Source organism: Mauremys reevesii, linkage group 24 (assembly GCF_016161935.1).
Source record: "Mauremys reevesii isolate NIE-2019 linkage group 24, ASM1616193v1, whole genome shotgun sequence".
NCBI classification, from domain to species: domain Eukaryota; kingdom Metazoa; phylum Chordata; order Testudines; family Geoemydidae; genus Mauremys; species Mauremys reevesii.
The window spans coordinates 18,952,174-18,975,201 of NC_052646.1; the positions used below are offsets into that span (position 1 = coordinate 18,952,174).

At 51.5% G+C, this 23,028-nt stretch overlaps 1 protein-coding gene across 2 annotated transcripts in view; it reads right to left on the reverse strand.

Moving 5' to 3' along the window:
* The window catches only part of LOC120390226 (myeloid cell surface antigen CD33-like), an 83,260-nt gene that overhangs the window by 8,838 nt on the left and 51,394 nt on the right, over positions 1 to 23,028 (reverse strand). The window contains exons 1-4 of one of the 2 annotated variants that reach the window (XM_039512687.1): positions 10,500 to 10,576; positions 4,516 to 4,665; positions 3,755 to 4,159; positions 2,454 to 2,774 (exon numbers count right to left, since the gene is read on the reverse strand). In XM_039512687.1, coding sequence (XP_039368621.1) covers positions 2,454 to 2,774; positions 3,755 to 4,159; positions 4,516 to 4,639 — 850 coding nt within the window. In that variant the 5' untranslated portion in view covers positions 4,640 to 4,665; positions 10,500 to 10,576. Of the gene's footprint in view, positions 1 to 2,453; positions 2,775 to 3,754; positions 4,160 to 4,515; positions 4,666 to 10,499; positions 10,577 to 23,028 lie in introns of those variants that run through there. The other variant, XM_039512686.1, reaches the window with a different exon arrangement.

The following is a 23,028-nucleotide window of genomic DNA, read 5'->3' on the forward strand; positions in this document are numbered from 1 at the left end:
CCCTCCCTGGCCGGGGCTCAGGGACTCGTTCCCCTTGGCCCAGCTCAGGGTGGTGTCAGGTCTGCTCCCAGCCTCACAGCTCAGGCTCAGGGAGTCGCCCTCCCAGGTCTCCAGAGACACAACTTTGTGCTCAGCCTTAAATGGGGCCGGCCCTGGAAGAGACGAGCAGGAAGATTAGGCCCCCCCAGAGATCCTCTGCCAAGGAACCAAGATTCAGCCACCTCTGGGCAGGGCCGGCTCCAGGGGTTTTGCCGCTCCAGGTAGCGGGGGAAAAAAAGCCACAATCGCGATTGGCGATAACTGTACATTGCCACTTTTGTCTTCGGCGTTAGGCTTCCCTCCGAGAGGGACCAAGGGACCAGCCGCCAAATTGCTGCCGAAGAGCCCGACGTGCTGCCCCAAGCACTTGCTTGCTGAGCTGGTGCCTGGAGCCGGCCCTGCCTCTGGGGTGGAAAACGGGGGCTGTTTACATGAGAAGCCCTCGCCCAGTGTGGAGACGAAGCAGCTCTGGGGTCAGAGCACAATCCTGGTGACTTTCCATGGCAGCAGGTCTCTGTCGCACAGATCGGTCCCTGACCCATCTCCTCCCCACTGCCCAGCGCCCCCTAGTTCTGCCCCTGGGTCTGGAGACAGAGAGAACCAGGCCGCTACCCCCACCACCCTCTCTACAGTCCTGTGGCTTCCTCGGGCTCTCCCCTCTGGGCACGGACCAGTCTGGCCTGGCTGAGCCTGGTGCCTGGCCCTGAGCGCAGGCAGAGCGTGACTAGGAGGCGCTCGCTGATTCCCGGGGCTCACAGTGCGGCCTCTCACCGGGGCGTCCGTTCCTGGTCAGGGTCCCGGTGATGTTGGGGGGCTCGGGTGGGTCTGTGACACAAACCAGACAGGGGGGAATCAGGGGGGCTGGACAGCACCGGGATGGGGGTGGAGGGGTTGCTAGTGATCACTGAACCTAGACATGGCCCCTCGCTGTGAGCTCAGCTGGGGGACGGAAAAGTCCCTGAGGTGACACAAGACCCGTGGGTGGGGAAGGGAAGCAACAGACCTGACTGAGCCCCACCCAAGAGGTGCCCGACGGAACCCAGGGGCCGGGTTAGGGCCGCGCCGGGGAATCAGACCTGTGGGAAATCGAAACCCAAGGGACAAAAACTGGTTGGTCAAAATTGGTCCTAATTGGCAGAGTCACTAACGAGGGGCCGGGCTGCTCCAGCCTGGGTTCTTAAGCGAGTGTCACCAGCGCCACTATCTGCCGGGTGCCTGGGCATTTAGCGTCCTGCTCCCCAAACTTGTCCTCCCCAGGAAGGGACAGAGCCAGGGGTCTAAATAACCCCACTCCCACCCCCACCCCAGACCCAGCCACCACCAGGGAAATCAGACCCCTCCTGTCATGGGTCCTTTGCCTTCCCATCTCGGTTCGTCTCTCCCCAGCCCTCTCCTTTTGACCTCTGGCTTGTTCGGCCAGGACTGGGTATTCTGAACCCTGGCTGAGCCCAGAGGGGCGTCTGAAAGCAACACCCGGAACAGCCAGACTCTGGTACCGGCTGGCCAGGCCTGGCAGGGTCCGTCCACGCTGCCCACAAAGCCCCGCGGCGCCGAGGCTCAGAGCCTGGGTCCGTTGGGTCGGGCTCGCGGGGCTCGGGCTGCGGGTCTCTGATTGCAGCGCGGACGTTAACTCCGAGGTCTGTGCAGAGGTTTGGGGTTGTGCTGGGGCCTGTGCTCAGACACAGGCAGGGGACTGGGGGCCAGATTCCTTCTAAATCTCCCTCCGGCTGAAGGGAACAAGGGCCGTCCTTACACTGATGCCTGATTTGATCCTTCACCTCACAAAGGCGGCTGCTGATTTTCCCTCTGCCCTGGATCTGCAGCGCGAGGGTCACAGGCCATTTAACGGGGGTTTCCCTGGGGCAGGGCGGGCCGAGGTCTCTGGGCACCGAGCCTGGAGCGTGTTTAGTGCCGGACAGTGACTGGGTCCCCTTAACACTCTGCCCCATATAGAGCATCCACCGATCCCGGCAGAAAGGGTAGGGGGGGAGGAGACGCGGTGGGACAGCCTAGGGGGATCTCAGGGGGAACTGGGGTGGCTGGGATGACGGGGGGCATCCCAGCAATGGGGGACTGGAATGCGGGAGTGGATCCCGGAACAGGAGGATTCTGGGGGCAGGGCAGATTGTGGGTAGAGAGGATCCCAGAAGAGTAGGACCTGGGGGTGCAGAGGGGAGTGGGGGAGCCATAGCCAAGGGGGGCAGGAAGGGGTGAAGATCCCAAGGGAGAAGGGGCTGCACGGTGTGGGGTGAAGGGGCCTGGAGTAGAATTGGCTGAGTGTGCCTGGTGGGGGGTGGGGTTCTCAGCACAGGGCTGAGTTGGGGGAGGGGCTGGAGGGCAGGGCTGGGGAGCCCAGGGGGGATCCAGCAGATGGGGCTGGGGGTGGCGTGGAGGGGCTGGGGGGGGTGACTCACAGCCGATGTGGAGCTGGACGGTTCTGTGGGTGGAAGGTCCCCGTGGTGGCCTGTAGGTGACGCTGCAGACGAGCTCTTTGCCGTGGTCCCCCGGGCCGGGCGTGAAGCTGAGCGCGGAGCTGTGGGCCCAGGTGCCGTTCCCCAGCTGGGCTGAGACGTCCCGGGCTGTGTCGCTGAACGGCCCCGTCCAGGTGACTCGGGGAGGGGGCCCGGAGCAGCGCCCAGGGGCCGTGCAGGTCACCGTCACCTGCTCCCTGGCCAGCAGCGTCCCTGGCAGCCCCCGCGCCGGTGAGATCTGGATCTCTGGCTTCTCCGTCAGCCCTGAGACACGGGGAGAGGGGAGAGAATCACTCAGGGACATGGGGCGTTTTCTCTTTAGGGTTGCGGCTCTGATCTGGCCCCAGGGTGGGGACTGGCTGGGTCAGGGGGGCTGCTGAGCGGTGTCATAAATATAGAGGGACGAGTAACAACTCTCTGTGTGCAGTAACATCAAATCCCTCGTTGGCAGCTGTACTAAATCGCCTTCCCTGTAAGGGATTAATCAGCTCAAATAACCTAAATGGCACCTTACCAGAAGGACCAATGAGGAAAGAAGATACTTTCAAATCTGTGGGGGTGGGGGGAGGATTTGTTTGTTGCTCTCTTTGTTGTTCCCTCTCTGGATGGAGGGAGAGACCAAGCAGGTAAAACATCTCCTGCAAATATACCTGGAAGAATAGATCTAAAACCACAGACATTGTAAGTAGGCAAGGAAAGGCGTTAGGTTACCTTGTGTTTTAGCTTGTGACTTTTCCTCTGCTACAGATGTAGTTTGATTCCTGTTTCTGTAACTGTGAAGCTGAGCCAGAGGGGAATCCTCTGTGTTTGAAATCTTTCATTTACCCTGTGAAATTACCTTCCAAACTGATTTTGCAGCTGTGATTCTTATAAAGTTCTTCTTTAAACAGCCTGATTGATTTTCAGTGTCCTGAAGACAAAGAGTCTGGTCTGGGCTCACATTGCTAATCAATTGGTTGGTACATTATTCTCAGGCCTCCCCAGGAAAGGGGGTGAAGGGGCTTGGGAAGATATTTGGGGGGGGGACAGGGATTCCAAGTGACCCTTCCCTGAATTTTTCTATTAATCACTTGGTGGTGGCAGCAATAGCGTTGAAGGACAAAGGAACGAATTTGTGCCTTGGGGAAGTTTTTAAGCTGCTAGAATACAAGCTTATAGGGTCATTCATGCAGGTCCCCACATCAGTACCCCAGAGTTCAGAGAGTGGGGAAACCCTCACAAGCAGTGACTGTGGCTGCTCTTACCTGTCACGGAGATCGTTAGCACAGGATTAGTGCCATCGGAATTGGAGCGGTAAGTGTGATCAAAAGTCGCCGTATCGATGCTAAAGACATATCTCCCCGCATCCGTCCGTCGGGCATCACTGATTAGGAGGGAGCAGTCGCCGCGCACTGGATTCCCCATCAGCTGGAACCGGCCCTGGGTCTCCTTTGACGCATTCACACTGGAGAGACTGCTGGCCACAGGACTATCCTCACCCACCTTAGCAGTCTCGTTGTACCAGTGTCCGTTTATCTCGGTTGAGGGATTGTTGGTGTCGTACGAGGCTGGGTACGCGAAGGTGCAGGGGACGAGAACGCAGAGACCCTCCTGTACCGACACCGACTGCGGCACCATGAGGGAATAATCAGACTCCAGTGACAGGGACCCTGCAGGGGACAGGGAGACATTGAAGTGGGACCCATAGAGAGCAGAGACCAACCCTGAGCTGCAACCCCCAGCTCTGCCAGTGCCCCTCACTCCCGACCTGCAGCCCCCTGCGAGCCCAGCCCTGGGTCCTTGATCAGTTCTCACTCCATTTAGTTTCCATCCCTCCCTATATCGAGCCCCCTGCCCCCACTCACTGTCACTCAGCACCTCAGAGCCCCCTAGCACGGCACTGGGGCACTGGGCTCCCCTCCCCCTCTGGCCAGTCTCCCTTCCAAGTCCTGGGACAGACCTGGCCCAGCTTAGCGCAGGTTCTGCCCTTCCCCCTGCACTGGAGCTGCAGGTGCCGCTTACTTACCCCTCCAGAGCAGGGCGAGGATCAGGACCCTCAGCGTGGCAGGACCCCCTGCTCTCCAGAGGGGGCCCTGAGGTGGGAGCTCCCTTTCCCTGGCGTCATGCTGTGGCATCGGGGCTCTGCCCATGGCTGGGGCATCCGGCTGGGACAGACCTACAGACAAACGGGGGGTGAGAAGTGTGAGAGCAGAGGCTGTTTGGGGACGCAGATCTGCCTGGTGGACCATCAGTCCTGCTGGGCTCTGCAGGGGGCTGATCTGGGGCTGCTGGCAGCGCAGGGACCTCCCACCCACACAGAAAACCCCAAATCACCAGACGGTCCTGAGAGATCGTGAGCTAAAAAAATCCTTAAATTGGTGAAAAGAACCTGAGATTTTCTTTAAGAATCATGAGAGTGGCCAGAAAATCCTGATCTGTTGACAGAAGAAGGTCGGAAGGCAGCACTGCTCAGTGCCTGCTTTGCTTCAGTCTTCCCACAAAAAACCAACATGTGAGCGGGGAACCAGTGAAGTTACCATGGACAACAAAGGGGAAGGGCTGCAGATCGGGATCAGTAAAGAACACGTCAGAGATGTTCTGAACAATTTGAATGAATTCAGATCAGTGGGGCAGGAAGCTGTTCAACCCGGGGGCTGAAGGAATTGAAGAAATCTTGGAGCCACTGGCAATAATATTTGCAAACTCTTGGATGCCAGGAGAGGTCCCAGAAGACGGGGAAAGGTCTAACAGAGTGGCCATCTTTAAAAGGGGGAAAAGGAGAAGCCGGGGAGCTATAGACCAGTCAGCCTGACCTCGACAAATGGAAAGTTACTAGAACAATATATAAAACCTTCAATTTGTGAGGCCGAAGGGGTGATCACCAGCATGGATTTACCAAGAACAAATCCTGCCAAAGCAGCTTGGATTTCTTCTTTGATGAGATAACTGGTTGGGGGAAAAGCAGTGGATATAACATACCTGGATTTCTGACGGAACTCATGTGAAATTGCAGATGACTGGAGGAGAGCGAATGTCACACCAATTTTTAAAAAAGTCTCCAGAGGTGTGTGATGTTATTGATATAATCTGGGACCATATTGAACATGGTTTCAACCAAGGTCCTGTAGTGGCACCAAATCTTATGTAAAGGGGGTCATATAAGGTGTCTAAGACCAGGTTATAGGTTGCTGGTTATGATTCTGTTGTCTATATGTATGTTATCATTTTGTAGTTGAAGTTATGAGTATTGGCTCTATACTGTCTGTATTTCAAACTTGTGCTGTGCTTCTGGGAAACATCGCAGACAAGTTGGTGTTAGCTCTGCCTAGCCTGCTTGATGGCGCATTAAGGACCATCAGCTACACAACTGACCCATTGAGAGAAGGCAGATACGCCTTGTAACTCAGCAAAGTGCAGGGACTGGCCCATGTGACTCCAGTCTCCATTTTGTTCTAATTTTCCACAGTAAGAACAAAGAGGTTCTTACACCTGGAAAAGCCTAGGAAAGGCTGATGCCTCATCTCCATCTTGTCTTCAATCCTGCTTCTTACCTCTGAAGGGACTTTGCTACAAACTGAAGCTCTGAACAAAGGACTGATGACCCATCCCAGCGGGAGATGTACTCCAGAGACTTGATTTGAACCTGCAGTTTACTCCATCTCTGCTACAAGCCTGAACTAAGAACTTTGCCATTACTGTATGTAATTGATTCCATTTAACGAATTCTAGCTTGCATCTCTACCTTTTTCCTTTTATGAATAAACCTTTAGATTTTAGATTCTAAAGGATTGGCAATAGCATGATTTGTGGGTAAGATCTGATGTGTATATTGACCTGGAGCTTGATTCTTTGGGATCGAGAGAACCTTTTTCTTTTATTGGGGTGTTGGTTTTCATAACCATTCATCCCCAGGACGAGTGGCACTGGTGGTGATACTGGGAGACTGGAGTGTCTAAGGAAATTGCTTGTGTGACTTGTGGTTGATCACTGGGGTAAAACCAAAGTCGTCTTTGTCTCGCTGGTTTGGTTTGCCTTAGAGGTGGAAAAACCCCAGCCTTGGGCTGTAACTGCCCTGTTTAAGCAATTGGTCCTGAATTGGCACTCCCAGTTGGGTCCCTCCAGAACCGCATCGTCACAAGGTGATCCCAGCAGTTGAAGGCCAATAAGCCTAACTTCAGTGACAGGCAAACTGGTTGAAATTATAGTAAAGTGAAACTATAGTAAAAAGCAGAATGATCAGATGCAGAAATTTGTTGGGGAAGACTCAATATGGTTTTTGTAAAGGGAAATCATGGTTCACCAAACTACTAGAATTTTTGAGGGAATCAACAGCATGTGGACAAGGGTGACCCAGTCCGTGTTCTTAGATTTTCAGAAAGTCTTTGACAAGGTTTCTCCCCCAAATACTCTTAAGCAAAGTGAGCTGTCATGGGATGTGGGAAGGGCCTCTCCTGGATCAGTAACTGGTTAAAAGCTAGGAAACCAATGATAGGAATAAAAGGCTAATTTTCACAGTGGAGAGAGGTGAATAGTGGTGTCCCCCAGGGGACTGTATTGGGACCAAGGCTGTTCAGCATGTTCATAAATAATCTGGAAAAAGGGGTAAACAGGGAGGTGGAAAAATTTGCAGATGATACAAAACCACTCAAGAGAGTTAAATTCAAAGCTGACTGTGAAGAGCTACAAAGGGATCTCACAAAACTGGGTGACTGGGCAACAAAATGGCACATGAAATTCAATGTTAATAAATGCAAAATTATGCACATTGGAAAACATACTCCCAACTATACATACAAAGTGATGGGGTATAAATTAGCTGTTACCACTCAAGGAAGAGATCTGGGAGTCACCATGGATAGTTCTCTGAAAACACCCACTCAATGTTCAGCGGCTGTCAAAAAACCTAACAATGTTGGGAATCATTAAGAAAAGGATAGATAATAAGACAGAAAATATCATATTGCCTCTATATAAATCCATGGTACGTGCACATCTTGAATACTGTGTGCAGTTCTGTGGCCTTATCCCAAATTGGAATTGGAAAAGGTTCAGAAAAGGGCAACAAAACTGATTAGGGGATGGAACAGCTTCCGTATGAGGAGAGATTACTAAGACTGGGACTGTTCAGCTTGGAAAAGAGATGACTAAGGAGGGATATTATAGAGGTCTATAAAATCATGACTGGTGTGGAGACAGTAAATAAGGAAGTGTTATTTACTCCTTCCCATAACACAAGAACTAGGAGTTCCCCAATGAAATTAATAGGCAGCAGGTTTAAAAAAAATGTAAGGAAGTATTTCTTCACACACAGTCAACCTGTGGAACTCTTTGCCAGAGGATGTTTTGAAGGCCAAAACTCTAACAGGGTTCAAAAAGAACTGGATAAATTCATAGAGGATAGGTCAATCAATGGATTATTAGTCACAATGTACAGGGATAGTGTCTATAGAGTCTGTTTGCCAGAAGCTGGGAATGGGCGACAGGGGATGGGACACTTGATGATTCCCTGTTCTGTCCATCCCCCCGGGGCACCTGGCATTGGCCACTGTCAGAAGACAGGATACTGAGCTAGATTGTCCTTTGGTCTGACCCAGTCTGGCCGTTCTTATGGAGAAATGTGGACTTGGTGGAACTACCATTAAGTGGATTCAGAACTGATTAAACAACCGCAAACAATGAGTAACTGTTAATGGAACGATGTGGGATTGGAGGGAGGTCTCAAGTGTGGCTCCACAGGGATTTGTTCTAGGTCCCGTGTTGTTTAACATCTTTATCAATGACGTGGATGTAGGACTAGGGAGCAGACTGATCAAATCTGCAGATGACACAAAGCTGGGAGGAGTTGCCAACACTTTGGAAGATGGAGCTAAAATTCAGAGGAATCTTGATAAATTGGAGAATTGGGCTGTAGCTGACACAATGAAATTCATCAAGGACAAATTGAAGGTGCTCCATTTAGAGAAGAAAAACCAAATGCACAAATACAAGATGGGGAAGAACTGGCTTGGCAGCAGCACTGCTGAGAAGGAGCTGGGAGTTGTGGCGGATCACAACCTCGACAGGAGTCAGCAATGTGATGCTGTTGCAAAAAAAACAAAAAAAAACCAAATGCAATGTCAGGTCGCATGAACAGAGGCAGAGCATGCAAGTCAGGAGAGGTGACAGTACCGCTCTATGCCCCAGCTGGAGGACTGTGTCCAGTTTTGGTCACCAATGTATAGAAAGGATGTAGAGAAATTGGAAAGGATTCAGAGGCGAGGGATCAAAGGGATGGAATGGAAGCCCTAGGGGCACAGCCTGAAGGAACTGGGTATGATTAGTTTGGAAAAGAGATTGGTGCGGCGGGAAGGGACATTATCACAGTTTTCAAGTACTGGACAAGCTGCCATAGAGAATCTGGAGAAAAGTTGTTCTCTCTCGCCCCAGAGAGCAGGATGAGGGGCAACAGGTTCAAACTACAGCAGCGTTGACTGAGATTTAATCTCACAGAAAACTCCCCAGCTGTGAGAGCAGTTGGACAATGGAGCAGATGCCCAGAGAGGTGGTGGAAGCTCCTTCACTGGAGGGTTTTGAGAGGAGGCTGGACAGCATCTGTCTGGGATGGGTTAGATCAGTTGTCCCCAACCTTTTTCGTCTGGCAGGCACCAGACGATGAGCCATGGAGGACCGTGGCGGTGAACGAGCATCGGCCGAAATTCTGCCGAAAAGCAGCAACGTCAATAGGCGTTGCCGCTGAAATACCACCAAGAAGCAGCGTTATCCAGAGGCGTCACCGCCAAAATGACGCTGATTTTTGGCGGCATTTTGGTGGCAACACCTCTGGGTGACACTGCTTTTCAGCAGCATTTTGACTGATGCTCATCTGCCGGCCAATATGTGGGCACACTTAGATGCCCCAGCGGGTGCCATGGCACCCGCGGGTGCTGTATTGTGGAGCCCTGGGATAGATCCAACCAATCCTACACCTTGGCAGGGGTTGGGCTAGGTGACCCCTGTCGTCCCTTCTCACCCTGTGGTCTGTGATTCTAGGATTCGCTAAAAAATCCCGAGATTTAAACATCAGGAACCCACCCCCCGCCCCAAAATTCGCTAATAAATCCTGAGATTTCCCCTAAGACTCACGTGATTGTCTGAAAAAGGATTTCAAAATCCTGAGACTGGGTTTTTAAATCCACAGATTTGTGCTTTGCCTCCAAACCCCCTGTTGTTTGCAGCCCGTTGGCTCAGCCCCCCTCCCCGCCCCCCCGTGATGGTGTCGCATGGTGAGGGGCTGGTTCTGCAGGGACCCAGTGGAACTGGATGTGGGTAAATCGTCCCTGGGGTGGAGATGCTGCAGAGAGTTCATGGCTCCTCCCCTCTGCAGACAGGGTGGGGCACTAATGCTGCCCTCTCTGCCCCACAGCTGCATTCTCCCCTCCCCGGATCCACCCTGCTCCTCCTGCAGCTGGGACTCTCCTCATTGTCAGTATTACAGACCATCCTCTTCATTCTTGTGAGAATGGTGGGGCCCACTCCCTCCTTCCCCTTCTCACATGTGAATTGGGCCACACTTTGTGCTGACCCAACTCCATGGGGGGCAATGGAGTGAGCGCACTTGGACTATGGGTGAGAAGTTTGCACATATGTGCTCAACCTGGGGTATCTATAACTGCCCCCTCTGCAATACCTGCCCTCTCTGCCCCCCAAAACCACCCCCATGGGGAAGGGGAAACCCCTGGCAGTTCCATTTCCCACCACCCTCTGCTGCCCCCAGATGCTCTCGGGAAGGAGGCTGAGAGATGGGAGCTGGGGAACCCCCAGCTGTACGTGGCCCCTCTGAGCCGACATCTCCAGTGTGGTCCCTATGGTGGGGGAGCCCTGGGGCGGGATCCTGCTTGGGCTTGAGGTGCACAGGCAGAGCTGTGGGGGCTGGGAGCCCAGGTCTGGGATAACAAGGGGCTGCGGATCGGGATTGAGGGGCAGCCCAGTCTCGGCAGACCATCCAGCTCCCTCCCCCCAATTTCCACTCACCCCTAGACTTGCAGAGGAGGTCTCAGCACCCAGCTCTCAGACCCTGCAGCCCGGGTTCCTCAGGGTTTGTGACTCTGAGACTGGGGAAGCAGCATGCACAGGAACCTGAAAGCAGAAGTGGGCGCTGGCAGGGGCGGTTGGGGGGAGATGCTTTCTCAGAAACCCCAGAATCAGCATCTGCCAACTTCCCCTCCCTCTGGCTGGCACTGCCTGCGGCTTCCCTGCAACAGGGGCAGGCTGCATATTGCTTGTGGGGCTGGAAATAGAACCCAGGAGTCCTGGCTCTGAGCCCTGCAAACCCCCCACTCTCCTCCCAGAGTTCGGACAGAAACCGGGAGTCACGATTCTCTGCCTCCACCCCCCCACTCTAACCCACTAGACCCTGCTCCCCTCCCAGAGCTGTGAAACAACCCAGGAGTCCTGGCTCCCAGCCCCCCTACTCTAACTTGCCAGACCCCCCTCACCTCCAAGAGCCAGGGACAGAACCGAGTAGTGGCGGGGTGCCCAGCCCCTGCATCGGCTCTAACCCTTTATTTCTGCTGTCTCCAGTTACAAAACGATATTTTAACACTAGCAGTTTTCACCTCTTATCATATTGTACAGGCTGCAGATACTAATCACTTACCCAGAGCTGAGACGCGTTCACCTCTGGGGTGGGGCAGCTGCAAAGAGCTCACTGGCACCGCTCAGAGAATTCTTCCTGAATCCTAAAATACTGAATTAACTTTAGGAGAAAGAAAGCAATATGCACAGATCCATCTCGAAATTATTGTCATTCATTTTTGTAGGGGGTTTTGCAGACTCAATAATAAAATAATGTTCATTTCTCTCTATTCTTTCCTGGACCTGTACGGAATAGAAACACAAATAAGGTGGTGTGAACGTTCCTGTCTTTTGTTGTTATTACTTTTGCTTTTTTAGTCCTGCTGGCTGTCGGAGAATAACAGAGTTCTCACTTTTTGGTTGGGTGCAGCAAAGTCAGATACTTTATTCTGTTTAGCAGCGACAGCAGGGAGAGAGCGCACTAGGACATAGGGTCTCCCCTTCCTAGACAGGTCTCTCAACAGGTAAACAATTACAGCATCATTTATACTTTTGTTACAGACAATAATAAGCAACAGCTGCATTGTGTTTGTACATAGGTCATCCTGATATCTTGTTTTTCTCACTTAAGAGACTCCAGTCTACATTTCATATTATCTACACATTATCTACACAAGGTCGAAACAATTTCTCACACAGTTCTTTTCCACTCGCTTCACACAATCCTCGCTTCTACAAATCTCGTGTTATTAGGGTTACAGCTAGCCTGACTCTTGCTAACAGACTGTCATGCATTAAGATCCCCTACAAATCCCTGTCAGTTCTTTCTCTACTTCCACACTCCCCCATTTTGTACTTCTAGTACAACAAATATTTTCAAACCTCTATTTGCATTAAGCCATGGATCTCAGATTCTACATCAAATGTTTCAACCTTAGGGCTTTTGATTGGATGGAATGACAATGCGTGATTAGCATGGACATGAAAGGTATTGATATTATCACGTCCTTTACCACAACAACATAATCCTAAACTAAATAACAACAATACGAAAAATAACATTCCTATAACAACAACATGATGGGGTTGTTGTACAGTTTTAGTGACAAAGCACAATATATCACACTTAGTGCATAAAGTAGACACTCTATAAGCTGTATGAAAGGCATTCTTTTCAACTTGATATATATTTTGAAGCCTATGAAGTTGCCCTTTTACTTCAGAGATTCTTTGAACCTCTGGGAACAATGAAAGCAAATCTTGAAACCATTCAGGTACTAAACTAGTCCAATTACAGGGTATCTGGAAACTAAGGCTACTTACAAAATTCTATCTGCAGGCCAGTAAACAATATGATTGCCTGCAGTGGTAATGAGATTAAAATGTATATCTTGCAATGTGGTGGATTTGACATACACACAGCTATCATTAGCTTGAAAAAGTAGGTTTCCTGTCAGGGTAGTTCCTTCTCCTCTATCCTCCCAGCAAACGTTGTCATGAACAGTGACAACTTCCCCTGGCTTCAGTTTATGGATACACCGAAGCTGTGGGGTTCTAACAGCCAAAATGTCCATTGACTCCCTATTCCTATCCAAAATGTCACTGACTATAAATCGGCTAGGCATACCAGGCGGTCTAATCTCCCAGATGTCACAGTGAATAATCCAGTCCCACATGCATCCTCCTCTTGGACCCGGCAGGATTCGGTATGTGGGAGCCCACACCCCCCTAACCGGTCCAAATGCTTGGAAGGAGCACTGTGAATGTCCACACTTCCACCCAGAAAAAGTGTCCAAGTATGTCCCTGTGGCCACAGATCAGATGGTACTCCTGATGTGTCTGTAAGGACAGTGGGCTAAGCCTGGTGCTCAAGATCACTCCAAATGGCCATCAGCTGGTCATTCAGGAAATCCTGAATTTCTGAACATGCTAAATCCCACTGCAATGCCTGCCCAGCCTCAGTGATATTCAACACCACCTCTGTCAGCAACTTCTGGGTCATTGAACTAAGGGTGGAAATAACATGTAACTCACCAACTCCAGCCTGTACTTGGGTTAGCTGTGCCAGTGGCCTTCTCTAGTTGCCCCAATTTCTCATCATGTTCTTGGCTTTTAAGAATATTCCAAATGGCTGCTGCGCTATTGGCCCCAGCCCACAGGGATCCGGTCAAGTCCCTCTTCTTCCAGAGGAAATAACCCAGGCCCTCTGTTGTGCTAATCTAATGGCAGCCTGCTGCTGTGAAAAGTGACCCCTGTACATCAATAGCTCTTTCCACCATAGGTGCAGACTTTTATTTTTCCCCAGGAAATGCTCCACCCCAGCTCTGCCTGCCCTGCCCCCACTCCACCCCTTCTTGCCCCCTCCCCTGAGACCCGGCCCTTGCTCCGCCTCCACCTTTCCCCTCCACTGAGGCCCTGACCTCGCCCTGCTCCCTTCCCCAAAGGTCCCCTCCCCCGCCAATTGCTGTGCTCCATCTTCCCCCACACCGCTCCCCGAGCCGCCAAACAGCTGTAGTTGGTGGGTGCTCAGCACCCACTATTTTTTCCCATGGGGGTTCCAGCCCAAGACCACCCACTGAGTCAGCCCCTGAGCTTTTTCCAGCCTCCCAGCTAGCTCCTAAGTCTGCTGGGAGAAGGGACAAACATACACGTATCCCTTTTCCCTGCAGACTTACTCACCCCAGCGCTCCAGGGGACAAATTAAGCCCCAGATGGGGAGGTGGGTAGGGAGGCAGTGGAGGCCAGGGGCGATATGGGGACTGGATGGAGGGCTTGGGGAGGCAGTGGGGGACAGGGGCGATGAGGGATGGATGGGGGGTTTAGGGAGGCAGTGGAAGCCATGGGTGGGAGGGATGAGCTGGGGCTGGAGCCTACTGCTGCATGGCCAGGGTCCAGTGCCAGAGCCCACCGCTCCATGGCCAGGAGACAGAGCCCAAAGCCCAGGGGACAGGGCCCAGGGATGGACTCCGGGGCCTGTAGTTAGAGCCCCAAACCCCCAGGCTGGGGCCTGCCACCCCAGGGCTGAAGATCGACACCACCACCCCTGGGACGGTGGGGAACTCACTTGCCCCCTGCTCCTCCACTGCAACAACGATCTATACGGTCCCAGTTCACATTAATAACATGACACCTTGAGAGAGAATGGACCCTCGAGAAGGGCTGTCACACTGAAGGGGGTTCCTCCCAAGGACCACGGGGAGCCAGGAGAGAGTCCTATGAGTCTGTGACAACTTGGTAGCAGAGGATGGTTGGTGGCAGGGCCGCCCCTAGGGGGGTTCGGGTCCCGGGACAATGCCCCACTCCGGGCCTGACCCCACCCAACCCAACTCCACCCCTTCCCCAAGGCCCCACCCCACCTCTTCCTGCCCCTACTTCGCCCTCTGCCCATTCCCATTCCACCCCTTGGTCCAAGCTCCTGCCCCACCTGTTTCCAGCTTTCACCCCTTCCCTCAAGCGACCCCAGGATCCAGCAGGGCAGAGCGAAGCGGGGTTGGCTGGGGCTGGGTCGCTTGCTGCTGCTGGCGCCAGGCCCACTGCTAACCAGGATCCCCCAAAGCATGGATCTTGGGGCAGTTGCCCCAGTCCGTCCTACGGACTGGATGGCTCTGGTTGGTGGTGTCGTCAGATGTTCAGCTGCGTGTGTGTGGTCTCCCTGTGTGCTGTCCCAGCTCTGCGTGCACAGCCAGACCAGCAGACCTCGAGCGATCCACCCAGTGACCAGGGCCGGCTCCAGACCCCAGCGCGCCAAGCGCGCACTTGGGGCGGCATTTTGCTGGCAGGGTGGCAGGTGACTCCGGCGGACCTTCTGCAGTCATGCCTGCGGGAGGTCCACCAGAGCCGCGGGACAGGTGGACCTGCCACAGGCATGACTGCAGAGGATCCGCTCGTCCCGTGGCTCCGGTGGACCTCCCGCAGATGTGCCTGCGGAGGGTCTGCTGGTCCCGCGGCTCCGGTGGACCTCTGCTCCACTGGAGCCATGGGACCAGCGGACCTTCCGCAGGCACGTCTGCAGGAGATCCCCCGGAGCCACAGGACTGGCGTGCTTGGGGCGGCCAAATTCCTAGAGCCGCCCCTGCCAGTGACCACAAGATCCATCAAGATGTGAAGTTGTTTGGTCAGGTTTATTGTCAGCAAAGCATGGTCCTAGCTCCCCGGATCAATGTCTACAGTTATGCTAGCACAGGTATGCCTGTGACAATGGATCAGCTCAGTTAGTGGTGGGACTTTCCACTACCCCCTTGGCCAGACAAAGACACTCTATTACCCGGGGTTCTTTCAATCCAAAGCTCTTGGTAACTTTTACTCTATGCGAGGAGGTGTCAGGAAATAAATCAGGGGAGACACGACCATCCGACCGATAGATGCCGGCACAAACAGGACAACACAAGAGTGCTTTCACTTAAAACTAAACTTTACTAGTCTCAAGCACTTACACACGTCTGCAACAGATTAGTAAAACACCTCCAACCCTTGATAATTACCGACGCTGAGTGTGGCTCTCGAGTGACACAGCGGTGGGCTTCCGGTGGCCAAATCTTCCGTCTGCCAGTGGGGACCACAAGATGTATCCAGAGAGAGAGAGTCCAAAATAGTCCCCAAACGAGTCCAACTATCTCAAGCTTTTTCCCCGTATTTATACATTAGTAATAGAATGACATGTCCCTTAAAGAAACCTTGTTAAGGAGCAATTTCAGTGATCCAGCAAGAGGTTCCTTCTGATCATTGATTAACCAGGTGTGGGTTGTTCCAGAGTCTGCAGCCTTGAGACCTCCATAGACATTCCTGGGGCACATCCTGCTCTTTTAAAATGCATGTATCAGCACCTTCAACACAATTCTTATCAGGAAGGACACGGGGTCAAGCTGCCCTTGCTGTGGCACCCGAAACACCCTCCCCTCCTGCCTTGGTCAAGCCGAGAATGCTAAATGGCCAATTTACAGCTTGCTGACTAGGCCGCCTTTACCAATAAGGCAGAGTGGTTTTAGACACTTTACTGGTTTGCCAAAGTCTCCCCGCACAACTCCTTGTGAGATACATCTTTATACACCAATAAAAAAAAATACGCATCACCCCGAGGTATCAGGGTGCCACCCATTGATGTGTTCATGGGTCTCCCATTATCATGTACAAACATGTTGGTTCGATCAAAACATCCATCACCCTGTCATCCTGAACTCCTCTTTCGGATGGGTCAGCATGTTCCTGGTATCTGTGGGGAATGTGCTGGTATCGAGTGTTCTGGTACCACCCTTCTGGAACGTGTTCTGTGCTTGGGAACATCGGCCTTGTGCTTGCCAAATTCTGCAAGCAGGGCCTGCCTCCTGCTCCCAACCTGATCTTGCTTTATATTAGCAAGTTTTGACCATTACTTTAGCCCAGGCCTTAGGCCTCATACCAGGCCTCTGATACGCCGCCGAATATTTCAGGGTCTCTTCCTACTACAGATGGATGCCCCCTGTAGACAGTTGGCTGCGAGCTGAGGGGCTCTGCAGTGAGTGGCTGCCACCGATAAAATGAAGGAATTGGAGGAACCAGTGAGGAAATGGCCTATAACCAGCTCCCTAAAAGGGACCTGGCACATCTGTGTGGGGAGAGAGGGCTGAGCATTGGGAGGCTCACCCAGGAGCAGCTGATTGTCTGGCTAGTAGAGTGACCAGTCTGAGAAACAAGTTCCAGATCCCAGCAGAGCCCCCGGGATGCCCGGAGAGCCTGGGAGGAGCCAGGGGGACGGTCCATGTAGCAGCCGGGAGTCTATTAGATTTCAATTCCCGGTCAGCCACGGAGCTCCCCAATCAGGTTTCTCTTGGAGGAGCTGCAGACACTGGAGCTGGAGCTGAGAGTGAAGGAGCTGGCACTTGAAGAATGGACAGAGAGAGAGAGAGAACGAGGGGACCATACAGAACAGCGAAAGCACGAACTGGAGTTGAAGGAGTGATGGTCCCAGTGGGTCTGCCAGGAGTAAGTGAAGAAGGTCTCCGAAATGCCAGTTCTTCAGGGAATCTGGACACCAAATTGTTGCCCCAGTTTAAGGGGGGGGGAGGAGGAGATCGATGCCTACCTCACAGCCTTTGAGAAGGCTGGTGATTTGAACCAGATTGACCCCATGGAAGGGGAGTCACCTAGCCACTGCTCAAAGGTGGGACTCCAGGAAGCCCATCACAGGGTGCCTGTGAAGGCCAGGCCAGTCCGACCCCCCTGGTGGGACCTGCAGGAGCTGAAATGTAATTACTGTGGCCAAAAAGGACACAAGGTGGCCCAGTGCCTGAGGATGAAGGAAATGGCGGCAAAGCAGAACCCGCGGGGTGTCAACTGGGTGGGAGCCCCCCAGAGAGGGCACCGCCTTCAAAGGGGCTGCAGTTGACATGGCTGTCACAGGGGGAGGGGACCGCCAGGCCAGGCCAGCTGGGGAAGGTGAGGCTCCAGCCCCAGACCCAGGGGCGGCTCTAGCCATTTAGCCGCCCTAAGCACGGCGGCACACCGCGGGGGGCGCTCTGCCGGTCGCCGGTCCCGCAGCTCTGGTGGACCTCCCGAAGGCATGACTGAGGATGCTCCACTGAAGCCACAGGACCAGCGGACCCTCCGCAGGCACATCTGCGGGAGGTCCACCAGAGCCACCTGCCACCCTCCCGGTGATCGGCAGAGTGCCCCCCGCTGCATGCCACCCCAAGCATGCGCTTGGCACGCTGGGGTCTGGAGCCACCCCTGCCCAGACCACCCGCACTCAATTTGCTGAGGACCTGAGCGGGATAATCGCCACATCATTCCCATTGAGGTGGGGGGAAGGAGCATCCAGGGGTTCTGGGACCCAAGCGCAGAAGTGACACTGGCCCGGAAGGAGGTGGTGGACCCAGAACAGCTAGTGTCTGATGCATACCTAACCCTGAGGGGAGTGTTTGGGCCCCCATCAAGGTGCCTGTAGTGAGGATACATCTGAAACTGGGGGCTAAGGAGGGCCCGAAAGACATTGGGATGCACAATCAGCTACCCACAGAGGTGTTAATGTGCACTGACTTGGAGGACTGGCCAGATGGTACTCAGAGTGCCCTGGTCCTTACCTGGAGCCAGAGCCAGTGAGGGACACCCTGTCCTGGTCCGGCAGCATGTGACCTCCCAATGAGGGGGGGAGCCAAGCACCGAGGGTAGGGCTCAACAGGGCTGGCCCTGAAACTCTGTCCCAAGGTGGGGAAACCGAGGCACAGCCAACCATGCCTGTGGCCCCAAACTCAGCAGCTGAATTCCAGACGGAGGTGCAGGAGGATCCCTCCTTAAAGAAGCTGAGGGCCCTTGCTGGTCACAGCAATGCAGTACCCCTTAGGGAGGATCACAGGGAGAGATTCCTGTGGGAGAAGGGATTCTTGTACTGGGAATGGGCTGGCCTGGGGCAAAATGAACCTTGGAAAGCCAGGAGGCAGCTGCTGGTTCACCAGAGGTACTGCCGAAGGCTACTGTGCTTCACCCACAATATTCCCCTCTTGGAGGCATCAGGGCATCCGGCGCACCAGGCAGAGGCTGCTGCAGAACTGTTACTGGCCTGGGGTCTTTGACACAGTCCAACAGTATTGCAGGTCTTGTGATCCCTGTCAGAGGGTGGAGAAGGCCCAGGATAAGTGTAAAGCATCTCTGAGACCTTTGCCCATGTGAAAGAAACAAAACTCCACTCTCAGGTGGGAAGCAACAAAATCAAAGAGAGCTTTATTCAAGCAATTGCAGGGGAAGGATACAACTGGCAGAGAGCATCTCTGCCTCAGTTTCTCCAAAGTACAAGCAAAATCACACAAGCATTTGTACTTCTTTGCGACATGCATGAAATTAAAAACCATCAACATTCTATTTAGACTATTTGCTATCTAGTCCAGCATTTTCTCACTCTCTCTCTTCTCAAAACATCGTTATCTCAAGGCTCGGTCACACTGACTATTCTGCTGTTTTCTACTCACTTCTGATTTGAGTCCTGCTTCTACAAGTCTCGCGATATTAGGCTAAGACTTAGCTCAACAGTTGTTCTGTCTCTGACACTTAAATGGCTGCACTCAAACCCTCTCTTTCTTTCCCTGCTTCCACACTCCCCCCTTTTGTGCTTCCTTTAGCACAACAAACATTCTTAAGGCCTGGTCTACATTGGGGGGCGGGGTCGATGTAAGATACGCAACTTCAGCTATGGAAATAGCGTAGATGAAGTCAACGTATCTTATTTCAACTTACCTCCCGTCCTCGTGGCGCGGGATCGACGGCTGCGGCTCCCCCTGTCGACTCCGCTACTGCCGCTTGCCCTGGTGGAGTTCCGGAGTTGACAGGAGTGCGTTCAGGGACAGATATATCGTGTCTAGATGAGATGCGATATTCAATCCCCAATAAATCGATTGCTACCCGCCGATCCGGCGAGTAGTCTGGATGTACCCTAAATCTCCAATTGCATCAAGCCTTGTATTTCTGTTTCTAACTCAGGAGGATCAGAATCAGCCCTATAAGTCTTAAATGGATATAACGATAATGCATGATTAGTGTGAACATGAAAGGCATTTTTGTTAGTACATCCCTTACAACAATAACATATTCCTACACTAAACAAAAGCAATACAAGCAGTAATGTCTCCATTATAATAATATGCTGGGGTTGTTTCATTGCCTTAATTACATAGCACATTGCATCATAATTAGTACACAGAGTAGACACTCTATAGGCTGTATGAAAAGCGTGTTTTTCAATTTGATATATATTCTGAAGCACATGGATTTGACTCTGTAAGTCAGAAGTTTTCTGAACTTCTGGTAGGAGCAAGTGTAAATTTTGAAACTGGTCTGGTATCAAAGTGGTCCAATTAAAAGAAATCTGACACCTAAGGTCTAATTGAAGGCCTTTGTCTGCAGGCTAAGAAATAGTGTGATTTCCTGCAGTCATAGTGAGATTAAAACGCATGTCTAGCAAAGTGGTGGCTTTAACATATACACAGCTATCATTAGCTTGGAACAGCAACTGTTCTGCCAGGGTAGTTGCTTGTCCCATACCCTCCCAACAAACTTTGTCAAATACTGTGACAACTTCCCCTTGTTTCTATTTATAATAGTCCTTCTTTGCCACCAGGGCCAATTCTTAATGTCTTTTGTAGTGAGGAACTTCTGGACCTTGGTGGTTTCAGCAGAACGAGTGTTCCTTCTTCTTTCTTGGAACTGTTGTATTTTAGCATCATACAGGGGAGAGATTACTAGCACATTACCTTGTAGGGCTATGGTTTCTGTAGCAAATGCTGATGACACAATGATTTCATCAGTGGACAAGGGAGAGGTCACTAGCACTTGTGAAAGTAGAATGAATTATATTGTAAAAATAAGAATGGATTAAAGAAATGCTGTATGTACCTTTAAGCAGAAATTTAAAAAATGTTGGAATACAGGTGTCAGGAAAAGAAACATTAAGGCATAAACAGTGGGTCCACTTAAGCTAATGGTGAAACATTAACAGAAGATCGGTAATAGTTCGTAAGGAAATAAGATATGCATGTCTAGCCCAGGTAAACGTATCCAATTCTGCTTCCTTTGTTATCTTGTTAAGTTTGCTCCCTTTTATCTGTATAAATAAGATAGATAATGTGAGCACCGTGCAAGACACAAACAGGGTGTTATTAGCAGAGTGCTGTGCTAATAAAACAAAGTGGTCTGACAAACAGTGAGTCCTGAGTCTAACTTTGACACCCTTCACCTTGTCCTTTTCTCCTGCTGCTCAGGAGGAGGAGCAGAAATACAAGAAGTAGAAACAAGCTGACCAGCAGTTGATGTCGAATCATCTCGAGGCGGAGGGGTCTCTTTGCAGTGAGAAGCATGGATCCAGGCGGTCAGTCCTTGGCACTTCACAGCAGTATTGGTAGTCAGCAGGACTTGGTAAGGGCCTTTCCAGCATGGAGCCAAAGCAGTCTTTAGCTGGTGGACCTTTACGTAGACCCAATCTCTTGGTTCCAAGGAGTGGCAGGGCTGTTCAGGGTCCTTGGGTAGTGCTTCTTCCACCTGAGAGTAAAAAGACAACACATTTCATTAGTGCCTGGCAGTAACTAAGCATCATATCATCCATCAAATGAATGTCCATATGAGCAATGGCCAGTGGGGGTGCTACTGGAAGTCGCATCGGGCGCCCTGTCAAAATCTCAGGTGGGCTGAGTCCAGTCTTTCGGTTGGGAGTGGCCCTCGTGCTCATCAGTGCTAACGGCAAAGCATTTGGCCATTTGAGATTTGTCTCTGCACAAATTTTAGCCAGTTTGTTTTTCAGAATCCCATTGTGAGGTTCCACTGTCCCAGCAGATTGTGGATGGTGGTTGTGTTGTCTTTGCAAGGCTGCACATAATTTTTACAATCTGTCCAGTGAAATGAGCGCCACAGTCACTGTTGATACACACAGGTGTACCAAAGTTTGGTACAAAGTCTTTGAGCAAAATTTTCACAGACTTGGCATCTGCCCACCTGCAGGGGAAAGCCTCAACCCAGCTTGAAAAAACATCAACTAATACCAATACATATTCATAACTATAACATTTAGACATTTGAATGAAATTAATCGGAATATTTACAAACGGTCCCCACGGAGGGGGATGGGCTGCTTGTCTGGTTTAAACAGCTTTACCAACATTGTGTTGCTGGCAGATTGAACATCGTTGGCAGTAGGGCTGGGCCACAGAAGGAAAACCTGGGGCATACCAATCGTATCCCACTGCAGCAAGCATCTCCTCTTTGCTCACATGTGCCACCCCGTGGTGCACGCCAGCAAGATAGGGTAGAAGCACCCTCGGGGCAACCGGGCGGCCGTCTCGGAAGCGGCAAAGGTGATCAGGGTGCAAGGTGCACCCAGCAACCCTCCAAGAATGTTTTTTGGTCTCTGGCGCCATTTCCTGGATCCTAGCAAGGTCGTCAAGGGAAGCCAGTGGAGGTTGCTTAATAAAGGCAAAAATAAAAGCAGTCTGAGGGCCAGAAAGGGCCGCAACCTTGGTTGCTGAATCAGCCAAAGCATTTCCATGAGTAACTTTATTATGAGGGGTTGGGTGAGCAATGCATTGTACAATAGCAACAACTTTGAGCAACAAAAGAGCATTCGAAAGAGCAGATACACACTAACTATTCTTAATGGGGGAACCAGAGGAAGTAAGGAAACCTCTGTGTTTCCAAAGTACGTCATAATTATGAGCCACTTCAAAAGCATAGTGAGAATTAGTGTAAATAGTAACGGTTTGATCCTGTGCCAGAATACGTGCCCGTGTCGAAGCCACAAGCCCAGAATCTGAGCTGAAGAGACAGAGGGAAGGAAAACACTTTTACTAACAGAATATAAAGAACAAACAGCATAACCAGCAACTCATTTTTCCTTAGAGTTTCGCAAACAAGAACCATTTACAAAATAAATAAGATCAGGATTTTGCAAAGGCACATCAGTGAGATCTTCCCTTGGGCGGGTAAGAATAGAAGTAACAGATACACGATTATGAGGCTCTTCATTGAGGGGCAGGATTTACAAGGGGGAACCGAGCCACAGTAATATGAAACGAAGACAACAGAATATGCTTATATTTGGTAAGTCTAGAAGTAGACAAATGCTGTGCCTTAGATTTTAACAGAAGAGCTGCTACAGCATGAGGTACTGAAACAGTTAAAGGCGAGCCTAAAACAAGAGATTCAGATCCTTGTACAGCCAGGGCAGCTGCTGCCACCACCCTGAGGCATGGCAGAAAGCCAGTTGCTACCGGATCTAATGCAGTGCTGTAATAAGCTAGTGGACGGTGTTTATTTTTATGTTTCTCTGTTAAAGCAAATCCATTCCGCTCATGACAGTAAAGAATAAATGGTTTAGCATAACCAGGGAGTCCCAGCGCAGGCGCACTAGATAAAGCTTGTTTAATAGCTATGAACGCTTGTTCTGACTCCTGAGACCACAAGAGTGGCTCAGGGGCATCCATTTTAGTTAACTCTTGAAGTGTTTTGATTATTGCAGCATAACCCAAAATCCACT